The 13,586-nt window shown below is 29.4% G+C and overlaps 1 protein-coding gene across 1 annotated transcript; it reads right to left on the bottom strand.

Annotated features, from left to right (window-relative positions):
• Positions 1 to 1,304: 1,304 nt before the first annotated feature.
• Positions 1,305 to 11,415, bottom strand: LOC129968343 (uncharacterized). The gene is made up of 6 exons (XM_056082200.1): positions 11,359 to 11,415; positions 10,366 to 10,399; positions 7,812 to 7,888; positions 5,541 to 5,574; positions 3,715 to 3,861; positions 1,305 to 1,733 (listed from the first exon to the last, which is right to left on the bottom strand). The coding sequence occupies exons 1-5, from the start codon at positions 11,413 to 11,415 to the stop codon at positions 3,737 to 3,739; spliced, it is 327 nt and encodes a 108-aa protein (XP_055938175.1). The 3' UTR covers positions 1,305 to 1,733; positions 3,715 to 3,736.
• Between the last annotated feature and the right edge of the window lie 2,171 nt (positions 11,416 to 13,586).

Genomic DNA, 13,586 nt, shown 5'->3' with positions numbered 1-13,586 from the left:
GCACATTTTGTCTCACAGGAAAATTATATCACAGATAAAGTTTGGCACACTTTGTCTCACAAAAAGATTATATCACAGATAAAGTTTGGCACACTTTGTCTCACAGGAAGATTATATCACAGATAAAGTTTGGCACATGCTTATCACAGTCAAAATTTGACACATTTTGTCGCACAGGAAGATTATATCACAGATAAAGTTTGGCACATGCTTATCGCAGTCAAAATTTTTCACACTTTGTCTCACAGGAAGATTATATCACAGATAAAGTTTGGCACATGCTTATCACAGTCAAAATTTGGCACACTTTGTCTCACAGGAAGATTATCACAGATAAAGTTTGGCACATGCTTATCACAGTCAAAATTTGGCACACTTTGTCTCACAGGAAGATTATATCACAGATAAAGTATGGCAGATGCTTATCACAGATAAAATTTGACACATGTTTATCACAGTTAAAATTTGGCACATTTTGAAACAAGTGATGGATTAATTATATCACAAATAAAGTTTGGCACATGATTATCACAGTTAAAATTGGACATTATATCACAATTAAGTTCGGCAGACGATATCGCAGGCTTGCATATCACAGAATAGAGTCCAATTTCAATCACATATAAAGTTATAGCATACAACATTCTCATTTAAAGTACAATAATTCAATATGATAAGCATGCAATTAAATACAAAGAATAAAATAAAGAGAATAATAAAATATAAAAAACAATAAAATATAAAGAACAATGAAATATAAAGAATAATATAATAATAATAGCTCAACTAGGCCTAATTTCAACATATATAAAATTATCACATATAAAATATATCACAGCATAAATAATTCAGAATAAATATAAATATGCACAGTTAATAATAAGAAATTACAGCATGAAAATATAATAATATCTAAGTATAAAATAACAATAAATAAATTCAACATGTGTAAGTCATAATAAATATATATTTTTTATAACTTTTTCGACTTTTGTCATTTTTTTTGTGGGAGATAATTTTGATGCATTTTTTTAGATTTTTTTTTTAATCTTCTCCCTTTTTTTATATTTTGAAGCACATAAGTATGAAATAAAATATAAAGAATAATAAAATATAAAGAATAAAATTGAAAACATGAAATGAAATATAAGGAATAATATAATAATAAGTAGCCTAATCTCAAACATATATGAAATTATTACATGCAAAATATATAACTGTGAAAACAAATAATTCAGAATAAATATAAATATGCACAGAAAATAATGAAAAATTACAGCATGAAAATATAATAATATCTAAGTATAAAAAATACATTCAACATATGAAAGTCATGATAAATATATATATATTTTGATAGATTTTACGACTTTTGTCATTTTTTTTGTGGGAGATTATTTTGAAACATTTTTTGGATTTTTTTTAATCTTCTCCCTTTTTGTATTTTTTTGAAACATATAAGCATTAAATAAAATAGAAAGAATAAGAATAACAATAAATAAATAAAAAGGCCTTGAAACGCTATATGAACTTCTTGAAATTAAGGTTCTGATGTGTATAGCATATTTCAAATTCTGCAATTTTTATATTTTTTTGTAGAAGAATTATTTTGATTCAATTTTTATAGTATATATTTTTTAAATCTTTCCCCTCTTTGGGTTTTAAAAACGGAAACTATTTGACCATATGGCAGCATTCGTTGCTTCCTTTCTGCTTTACACCTCTATCCAGATCTGAAAGAAAAAGAAAGAAATTTGTTTAAGAACAAGTTACTTCAAATATTAAATTACAAATTTTTAGATTACTTTAAAACATTGAATTTTGTAAGACCTCACGATGGTTTTTCAATTTTTTTTTTTTTTTGAATTTTTAAATGTGTATTCGATTACTTGACGAAAAAGATTTGAGGAAACCATTGCAGCTTAATGGAAGAATGAAAGCCACACTTCTTTCTGTACAATTACTGAAATTCGATTCTATTCAAAGATACTCGTTAATCTTAATGGCTTCTCATTTAATATCCCATTTGAAAGAAATACGTAGACTGGTTCAAACGAACTCCTCCATTTTGAAATATGGTTAGATGGATATGTTGATATCGAACCGGTACCTCGCACTGCAAACTGTCATGTCACATTATCGACAAAAATTTTAATCTCTATGGAGTAAACCTGCACCAGATACACACACATAAAGTGTATTTGATGGGATTTAAAAATAAAACACAAAATTAAAGCTCATTATAGTTATAAAAAATTTATTATCGGAACTATATGACCATAAAAATTCTTTTAGTTATAACTAAAAATGAGTTGTACGTTGGATTCAGATTTAAAATTTTTATGATTTTCCCAAACAAGTAGATGCGTTTCGATTATTGATACATTAAATTCGTTTTATGAATTAAATATATATTAAGAAAAAAGAAATTTGAGATTACGTTTTCAAATTTAAAGCAATTAAATTTTGCCGTTTTAAAAAGTATAAGGGTAATTTTGGCATTGATCTCAGAATTTTGAATCATAGTTAAATGACGAGAAAAGGGTCTGAATCGCCGGTGTCCTGGCATAGAGGTAGCGCGACTTCCCCGTGATCTGGGCGTCCTGTGTTCGAGTCCCGGTTTGGGCATGGTTGTTCTATGTGTGAATGTGCTCTTCTGTAAAAAGGGGTTGTGCAAGCGAATGAGTAGCGAAGTCGTACTTTGGGCCCTAGATGGCGCTACTAAAAAAACGAGAGACGCTCCCCCACAGGCTTAAATCGCAGTCTTCGTAACAGCGGGATTATCCATGGCAAGTGCCATAAGAAACAACAACACAACAACAGTATCTGAATTAAACGTTCTCTTATAAGGCATGTGGGCAATACCAGAAGGAGATATTTAAACACTTCACAGATTTAATGTCAGTTCGAAAGATTGGAAAGGCCTCAACAAATTAGCAAATAAATGTATTCGGGAAGTCTTCCGCAATTTGAGTCTCAAATTTGATACTCCATCAAGAGTCGGATCGTCGATTCATTGAAATCCTTTTACAAATTGTACGTAAATGTATGCCCTTTTAAAAAATGTAATTTCATCCTCTGAAATAAAGAACCTGTTAATAGACTACATAATCTATGAGATTGTAGACCTAAAACGTTACTAATTCTTTCAAATATAATTACTAGAAATATACAGCAGTTTTCCGATATGATTTTTCTTTTTTGATTGAATAATCACAATCTATTAAAATTTCAGTATCTTTTTGCTCATTTTTTTTCTGTCTTTGCAGTTTTAGAAGAAAAAGATCGAGAACAGGATCTTTCGGCGTTTTGAAGAAGATACGAAATGCGACACAGAAGTTAAAAATAATAACTTAATTTTTTATTAAGAAAAATAATTCTGCTCAAGAACTATGATTTCTGTCTTAACTTGTATGACAGTATCCCAGTTTATAATAATCAGAATATTATGATTATTATATGAAAATACAGCCCAAATCATTAACAATTCTTGCAAAGATTTGTCACAATGAGTTCTTCTTAATGGCAACCGCTCACCTGACTGACCGCACGTTTTGTACACTCCCTCAACCAGGATAAGCGGTAGCCATAATAAATGCCATGTTAAGGTAAAATTTGTTAAATAACTATATTTCGTTCGTTCCAAAATAATTGCATTTAAGAGCCAAAAATTACTCACACATAATCAAAGCACATAAAATGAAATTAGTTTACCTTTTTCTTGCAGAGTATTCGATTAGATGTTGAAAGTAACAGTTTTTTTATGACCTCTTGGCCTGGAAGGCGAACGCAGAATGGATTTCAATTTTGGATGTGGTTCTACGAAAACGCATGTCTGATTAGACATCTCAGTTTCATCCTCTGAAATAAAGAAGATACAAAATTAGAAAAGTGTTAAATATGAATACAATAAACATTATTTATGAATATTATTATTAATACAATAAACTCTTTAATTAAACAATTAAAGAGTGGCGGAATCCCTTTTGAGGATGATGAAATGAAATCCAAAAATAAATAATAATATTATTCTGTAACCAGCCCGAGAACACTTTGATTTTCTCTTATGCTTATTATAAGGCACGTTTTGTAAACGAAAATTTCGTGTATTTATGGCTTGTCCCTCCGGTATACCGAAAAGATTTAAAATTTAATACATTTACATACATTTTATACATACACCACATGCAAATTTAACTTATCTAACTTCCATTTTTAGCTGCAACATTGACAAGCATCAACAAGTTAATAATGAGGGCCACGGTGGCCTTGTGTTAAGGACTCGGGTTCGAGACCCGATTCCACCGAAGAACCGTCGTATAAGCGACATGGTGCACGTTAAATCCTTCGGGGCCCAACGTCCTCCCGTTAGTGTGGTGTGGAAGCTTGGAGAGGGAATTCCAGTTCAAGTGTCATCCTGGTACTCTGGCCGTGGCTCAAAATTACGAAGTAGATCCCAAAATAACTCTACTGTTGTTTTAAAACGGAATGTTAATGTTATTAAACTAAACAAGTTGACAAATGTTTTGTTCACTAATATGTACAGATCAATACAATATTGATGTAACGATCATAACCTACAATTTGCCTATTTAAACTTCTTTCGGCCCTCGTGTGGGGAGATCGACAGTGCTTCCTTTTGAAAAAACTCGCTCATACATTTTCACAACGATCAAAAGCGGTTTTAATAAGACTCCTTACAGAACTCCATATACTCAGCTATAGACCGATAAATTATTTACATATCAATAGATTTCATCCAAATTTGATAGAGATATACAAATTGTAGGCATTAAATGCCTGTGTAATTTTTTTCCCCATCTAGCTCTTTATGTACATTAGTTTTGTCATTAACTTCCTCTCAGAAACACAGACAGACATTTTTCGCGAGAAGCGATTTCGTCTGAACTCATAGATTGATTTACCACAAGCAGTTTGCAGTCTACGATACAACATATGATATTGATATAAATTGCGCATGCCAAATTTCATTTGTCTAGTCATTTCATTTGTCAGTTGCATTTTTCCTTTATTGTGTTAATAAAACGACTGAAATGAAAAAGAAATGTCTTTATTTAAATTTGGATGATGTCTTTATTTAAAGATGGATTCCAATTTTTTAAAGTTACAATTTAAATTTTTTCAAAGTTACAGCTCTTTCTGTTTTTGTTTTGTATAAAAGAAAGTAAAAAATCACTTTGCTTTTAAACTACGAAAACTATGTACATAACTAAGAAAATCAAACACTAAAAAATTATTTGAAAAAGCTATAATGTTTTCATTTTTTTAGTGAAGAACGTTTACTGTAATTCATTCTAGTATATTGGTTTATTCAAGAACAATTTATAAATTAGGCACCAAATATGTAGCTTTTAATATTGCTAAACGTTTCAAATAATATCCCAGAAATTTAAACGAATTCTTATGTTTACTGATATTTAATAAGTCATTAATAATATTTTAAATACAATATTTAGAAATGGAAAATATTTAATGAATGCTAAATAGTTGACTAAATTTCTGAAGGAGTCATTGCTTACCTTTAGGGATGACCATGTAATCGACTGTATCAATCTAAAAAAAAATAAGAAAACATATATAAATATAAATGAAGCTTACATATATAAAATGTATACAGAAACAAACAGTTTTGTTTCATTAAATATTAGAATTTATTGTCTCTACTGATATTAAAGGAAAAATAAGAGTATATATATATATATATATATATATATATATATATATATATATATATATATATATATATATATATATATATATATATATATATATATATATATATATATATATATATATATATATATATATATATATATATATATATATATATATATATATATTAAAAAAGAATTTATCTCGTCAGTGGTATTTTGTCCCTTCACGCGGAGTGTGGGAAAGTTATGCTTTCAGCCGATTCAGCAATTTCACATAACTTTTCTTTAATTAATTAAGTAGAGAAAGTGGAATTGGATCACGAAATAAGAGAATATTTCAGAATGAAGTTACTATAGGCTAAATTAAGATAAAATCTTGGAACTTAATTAAATTGAAATTAGAATTAAAATATCATTACACACACACACACACACACACACACACACACATATATATATATATATTGTTACGAAATTTCTAGGGTTCGTTTGGATAGTGGGAGTTATATGGTGTGGAGAACGCTCAATCAGTAGGCGGCAGTAGAAAATGAAACAACGACGTTTATTTACACGAAGACACACAGGACAGAGCAAAGACGACAACTATATACAGTACAGAAGACTATTATCTTCAGCCGAGACGTGCAGCATACAACGAAACTCTACTGCAGACAGTAGTGCACATCTTAGTTCAGCACTAGCTTGACTCCGTCGCTGCTCCACTTATCTCTGGAAGGCCACTCTTCAACCGTCGATCCCGACTACTCTCCGATCTGGTTCACGACCACTCTTCGACTCCACTGGTTCACGACTCAATTCATCGTCAGCTGCAGCTGCTTTTATAGGTCTTAGGAGGCGGGGCTAGAAGCCTCTCAACCAATCAGGAACGTTCGAGGAGTATCTCCGTTCCTACTGGACGGATCGGGAAAATTCTCGATGTTTCGGGTATGATCTATTTTGGCGCCAAAGTCGCCAAATGGTCGCCAAGCTCTGGGACCTCCTATGGAATCGACTATGCTGGGAAGCCGCCTCACAGATTCGTAACAATATATATATATATATATATATATATATGCTGAAAATTTACAGGTCACATCGTTTGATTTAAATTTACCGAATGTAGCATAAGGCATAAGTGTTTTGGAAGACTGGAGAATGTACCCTCATTGAGATTTTCTTAAGAAATTCTAATAATTTAAACTATAGTTTAAGCGTTTTTCTGTAATAACTTAAGAAAATATTTTTGCATAGAAATTATTCTTATCCCATTTTAAAATACAAAAAAAATTCTTCTTTATGATATAATTTAAGATGTAGTTCAATTGTTACCTGAATGTAATCAATTTTTTCATAAAAATATATATCTGCTTAATTAGAAAAATATTTTTCATTGAAATTCAATGAATTTTCATGGTTTAATAAAATATTCGAACATGTGGAGGAATTTCACTCAGGAAAAATTTCACATTTTTTTTATACATTGTTCTTCATTGTTGTTTTTTATTCATCGTATACATATCTTCGCAGTTAACATAAAAAATAGGAAAGTAAAATAGAAATTCCATGAAAGAACGAAGCGAACTTTAAACAGAGATTACACAGTGTATTTTTTTAACAGTAATATTATGCTGAGAATTTACTCTATTAATAAGTCTCGCGTACGCTTTGGCTGTTAAATTAATACCGACTATGATGTCTAGCAAAATTTGATTCTTAAATACTCTTTGTGGAGTTATGTATTATTTTATGATAATGATTGAGATATCTATTTGAAATTGAAAGAAATCAAAATTCATAGCCAGGCAACTACTCGACAAAAGTGACTAATTATAAATATTATAAAACCTTAAATATATTTTTTTCCTCAATTAAATAACAAGTGATGCCATTTGCATAGAATAAAAGTCTTATTAAAATATATGACCAATTTACCGCACATTCATGAAATATTAAAGAAGTATATTCTAATCATTCATTGCATACAATTCTAAACATCTTATATTACAGTAAAAGAATGAAGTCAACTACAAAATTCTATTTTTATAAATCTGTTTAATAAAAACCAGTTATTTAAAAGTGTTTAAAATATTTTATAATATCTTGTTTAAAACATATAAAATGTGTTATTTCACTTACTCGAAACTCTGTAATTTCTTCCTTTTTTTTCAAAAATCGTTTATCAGTTCGATTACGTTTTTCATCTGAAGTGGTTTCTGAAACAATAGAAAAAAATTGTTGTAGCAATTAAATACGGATAAATTCTACTTTATTGAGCCCTAATTAAATTTTTAATTTGAAATTTTATAAAATGTATTTTTTTGTCTAGTTTCAGAGTACTCTTTAGAAAAATTAGTTAAAAAATGTCTTGTATTTCATTTTTATATACCAAGACATTTTTCGAATGTCTGAAAATCAACTGCTTTAAAACAGCACAGTCTTAATTATACGGACTCCATAAACTAGAACTTTCTCTCGATTGAGCTAATATTAACAAAATTGAAACCTGCTTAACAATGTATAGCAATAATAAAGGCAAAAATGTCTGCGTGTTGACTACACTGTCTACAAGACAAACCGTTTCACTCGCAGATACCAAATTTGGTACAAATATATCTTGAAGAATAATAATACGCATCTCACAATGATTTGTAATATTTTAATTAATTAAACATTAAGCTAAATTTTGACGTTTTTCCTTGAAAACTTCTGGAAAAATGAACTTTACATCTTACAAACTATAAAAGTTGTCTTTTTAATAATATTAATTACACATAAAATTTAATTTTATGTTTATTTTTCAAAATGTACAAAACAATGTTATTCTACGCAATTTCGAACAATTGATTTCATCGCTGCCTTGAAATTTAAACTGTTTATATTGTCTCACCAATAGCTTGACTTTCTTCCATTGGTAAAAACTAAAGATGGTGGATTCTGTTTGTGTAGTTCGCAAGACAATTAAAAAATGAAGTTACAATACCGCAAAATTTAGAAGACAAACAAACTAGACATTTACGCTTTAAATAGCTCCATGATATTATAGGACTGGTCAGTGTTAGTAAAGTTCATGCACAAAATAAACAGAACTTAACAAAGACCATCAAAAGATCATCAGATTTCTAACAATTTAGCGAAATACATAGACAGGAAGTAATATTTAAGTGATTTATCAAATATTGAATCTAACCAATATTCCCAGCGAAACAATTGGTCACCATATGTGACTTGTTTTCAATAATATTGATGAATTTATTCCAATAGGATATTTTCAAAAAGAAAGTGTCAAAGTTTCTGTAAAAGCCTTTATCCCCGAGATGAGAAGGCTTACATTTTTTTTTAATCGGAGAAAGAGGATCTTTAGTAATCAAAGAAATTTTTTAAAATAGGAAAAAAGAAAAAATATACAACTTCGTTCTTAAGAACTTCGATAATAATGTAATCAATTTTCATGGGAAGAAAAAGCCATCAGGAATTTTACCGGAAGTTAGCGTTGTTGAAAACGGAGGAATATTCTTTTAAAGACAGTCAGACAGAATTATCAGGAGAAATGTCCTAAATTTGTCCGAATGTACGCTTTATGGAAGACGGGGAAAATATTCTTTTGAGGATACTCTTATGCATTTTTAGGGGAAATACAAAAGAAACCTAGAAAATCAATAAGAATCGCGAACCCGTTTTTCAGAGGTTGATCCTTTAATATCTTAAAAAGTAACTGCTTGTAAGTATTTACGGAATTATTTTCATAATTTTAAATAAATAATCATTGAAAATCTTTGTCAAAAGAAAATAAGTTTAATTTATTATTTCAAATTTGGTGTATCTAAACCAAAAATTCAATTATCCGATTTGATAATGATCCCATTGGATTCGGATAATCAAAATCTTACTAAATTTTAAGCAAGCTAAGTACATTTTTTTGTTGTTGGTCTTGCCCTTTCACAGAGGCACTCTTTCATACACCACACAGATAGAACACACGGTAAAAAAACAACATGTCCGAACCAGGACTCGAAGCCGAGAGGCCCAGATTACAGGGAAGTCGCGCTACCCCTAGGCCAGGACAGCGGCAGTACATTTTGTTTACAGTAAATGCATTTTTTAATTCAAAAAGTATCTTCGTCAATATTCAATTAATATTCTCCATGGTTTTAAAAATTTCATTTGTTTGAAATCATAAAATTTCATAAACCATTCCCGTTTTTTATTTATCAGCGCACAGTTTTGAAAATTGGATCTTTACATTCCACACGGAAATGCAAGTAAAATATGAAATTTATGAAATTAAGAAAAGATGAATATTTAATGAAGTTTTTGGAAGGAAACGAAGAATGGTCCTGCCTGATAACGCTCAATGTCAGAATTTAGAGCTAATTAAAAATAAATTGGATTTACAAACTGAAATTGCTTAAAAAAGTACACAAAACATTCAAAATAAAATTTCTGATCTTTAACAACCGGTACGTTTGCGTGGGTAATTTTTCAATGTCTGAACTATTTTATTAAGCGACAAATCACCAGATATTCTAATCAAAAGATATTTAAAGTAAAATTTCTGATAAAAGTAATATTTAAAAAACAACTCTAATGTTTACTCATTTTTCTTAAAGTAGAAACTAAAATTTTTTATATAGTTATATTTTAGAAAAATAGTTAATCAAGTATTTAAATTATTTAAAGGATCATTGCTTACCTTTTGGAATGACCACAAAATCAACAGTGTCAATCTGAAATAAAAAAAAAAATAAAAAATGTTTAAAAATTGCTATTTCCAAAGTCGAATGATCCGCAATCTGTTTCAGATAAAATGAAATGAATGGCAAGCTTTCCAAATATTTAGTCTCTAGCAATTATTCCAATTTCCTGATTGAGTTTTAATTTTAGAGTTAAAATTTTGTATCATGTTTTTATTTTCTTGTGTACGAAGTATACAGAAAGTACTGTAACCGTCAAAAAATTCGAACTCGATTATTTTTGTCGAGATTTCCGCGTTTCTGACTTCCTAGAATTCGAAAAATATATTTTTGGTAATATGTCTACCTATTAACACGATTCTCAAAAACGCTTTGAACTAGACGGCTGAAATTTGGTCTTTACACAAAACTTGTAAATTTCTATCACATTTTGAGCGAATTCCATTTAGGGAAAATCCGAATATAAATTGATACTATTACTACTAGGAAGAGAGCAAGATGGATGAAATTTGGTGCAAGTATATATACGAGCTACAGTATAGCTATGGAACCAAATCCATCAAGTTGTTGAGGGTTTATTTGTGTTTTGCTTTTACAAGCATGTAGATGCGATAGCACAAAAACGCAATGACTTTAATACATGTAGTTATAATGATTTTGTAATTGCAATTGTAGTTGTGTGACAAATTTTAGTTCGCCAATTAGGTAAAAAACATGTCTAAAATAGAAATTCGTATTTCTTGTACTACTAACCGAACACTAGCGCTTAATTGTCAATGTTATCTGATGTCTGTTAAAGATAATGATGTTTGTCTGTTAAAGATATTCACCAAGGTATGCTGTTAATCCTTAAGTTCGCCAATGGAATATGTTTAATTATATGAATAGTTGGCTAATGGCAATTTTGTAAACAAATTAAAAACTTTGTTATCCCTAATGTTTTTACCGACAAATTTATTTTAAACGTATAAAGACAACGAAAATTTACTTACTCTAAACTCTGTGATTAATTTCTTCTTCAGATGAAAGAGTTTCCGTAGAAAATCCATTTTTAATCTAAGTTTGCAAAGCTGAGAGAAGAAAAATCTTGGTTATTATTAAAAGATACCACTTCATAAAATATTTCATATTTCATTATTTTGATTCATTACGATATTATTTCCTGTACAAATTAAAAGCGTAAAAAGTGACTTTATTTAACGTTCTATAATTCGAAATGTTCAATTCTATAAAACCTAAACAACATGAGCTATAAGAATCTCGAAGCAATGTCAATTTAATTTAATATTATCACAGAGGGAACAGTAAAAATTTTGTGTCTTAAAAGGAAGGGTGAGAGTCAGGCTTAATTTCTCTAATTTGTCTATAAAATAACATATAAGAATTAACTTAATGCTTAAAGCTCAAAGTTCATATGTACTACCTTTTATTATAGAGAAAGCGCTTTACTGTACAATGTATGTAAACTATTTTTCTTTCAATGATTCTTTTACTTCGAGAAAGCCAACCTGCATTTTCAAAAATTTTAATTTACTTATTAATTATCCTTTGCATTTTATGGAATATAGAGATGCTCAAAAATAATGTTAGAGAAAGGAAATAAAAACTGTAGCAGTTGCATTACTTTTATCTTCTCTTTTGGATACTAGAGGCCATCCCATTTGTCATCCCATAGTGCATTGCGATTGTAATTAGAATGAGATGTGACGCTGAACTGTGAAGCCGCGCGCGTGAATGTTTTGTGTTTGTGCATGTTTAAGTGTGTGAATGTGATTATTAAAGAAATGTTTCCAACAACATTCGTCCTGTTGCTTCCTGCACAGATCATAATAATCTACATACCACCACAAAACTAGAATTTCGTTGGAATATAAGCGAACAAAATTATAACTGCTGTATTGTATATTTGATAACTTATCCTTATAAATCACTTTTATGATCATATTTAACATCAATATTTTGATAACGATGAATCAAATGAGTTCTAAATTTTTATTTCTACGAAAACTGGGATTTTAAAAGTATATCAATCAATAACATGTCCTGAATTTTAATTTATTAATGACTTTTCTATTCCCTTGGCAATGGGGGGCGAATTAGGGTTGTTGGATTCTTCACCAAATTAATAGTGCCCAGATATCTAATAATATGATGAAATACGTATGTTTTTGGTTCTAATAATAATGTAACTAAATTTGGCATTATGGCATCAAAAAAGATTATTATTTCATCAAATGGAAATACTTTAATAAATCAAGTTCGAAGGGAAACGATAAAAGAATTAATCCGAAAGTTGAAGGGACCCTAAATTCACCAACTCATCATCACTTATATCTTGAGTAATCCTTTAATGAAGAGCTCACTGTCTGAGGGGGGGGGGGTTATAGTTTTCTGATTTCAAGCAAGATACGATTTTTGAATTCCATCTAAGTAAAATTAAATAGAAATTCTACTGCAGAATTGTCGTGTAAGCGGATCTCTAAACCCTTTGGGGTAAAACGCCCTTTCGCTGGTGTGGAGTGGAAGTTAAAAAAAATGCAGCTCAAAATTAGGAGATCCGTCGTCAAAATAGCTCTCGTGTCACTTTAAATCCGGACATGAAAATAATTCTAAATTAAATTTATATACATTTAGAGTTTAAAATAGAAAAAAATTTAAAAGTTTAAAGTTTAAAGAATAGCAAACTCTGGTTTCCTTTCATTTATTCATACAGAATTCCACCAGAAATCTAGAACATCTAAAAGATGCCCTACATTTTTTTTTCTCTCGAATAAATGGATACCTTTAAATCTAATAGAGTTCTAATATATCAATAAATTTAAAATCTATTCATAGTTTGTATGCTATAAAAATTCGAACAACTCAACAGATTCTTTCCCCAAAAAATTACTCAAAAATCTTATGATGTATAAGATAGGCTTTTGTGAAGGTCTCGCCAGAATTAAATTAAATTTTCAGCAAATTGCTAATCAGATTTCCTTCAATAAAAAAATTTATTTTATTTTTAGTGCTTGCTTTAATATTCATAGAATAAAAATGCTAATAGTGTATTAAATCATTTTATTTATCTGCCTCCGAGTTGCCACTTGTATAGTCTAATTAAATTTTCTTCTTTTTTTTTTTTTGTAAATAATTGTGCTGAGAGAACTAAAGACTGTTTAGTGGCACTTATATTCCCATTAAATTAAAAATGAAGTTACTAACATTAAAAAGATCTCTT

The sequence above is a fragment of the Argiope bruennichi genome, chromosome 5 (genome assembly GCF_947563725.1).
Source record: "Argiope bruennichi chromosome 5, qqArgBrue1.1, whole genome shotgun sequence".
Classification (NCBI taxonomy): domain Eukaryota; kingdom Metazoa; phylum Arthropoda; class Arachnida; order Araneae; family Araneidae; genus Argiope; species Argiope bruennichi.
This window is presented reverse-complemented; position numbering and strand designations above follow the sequence as displayed.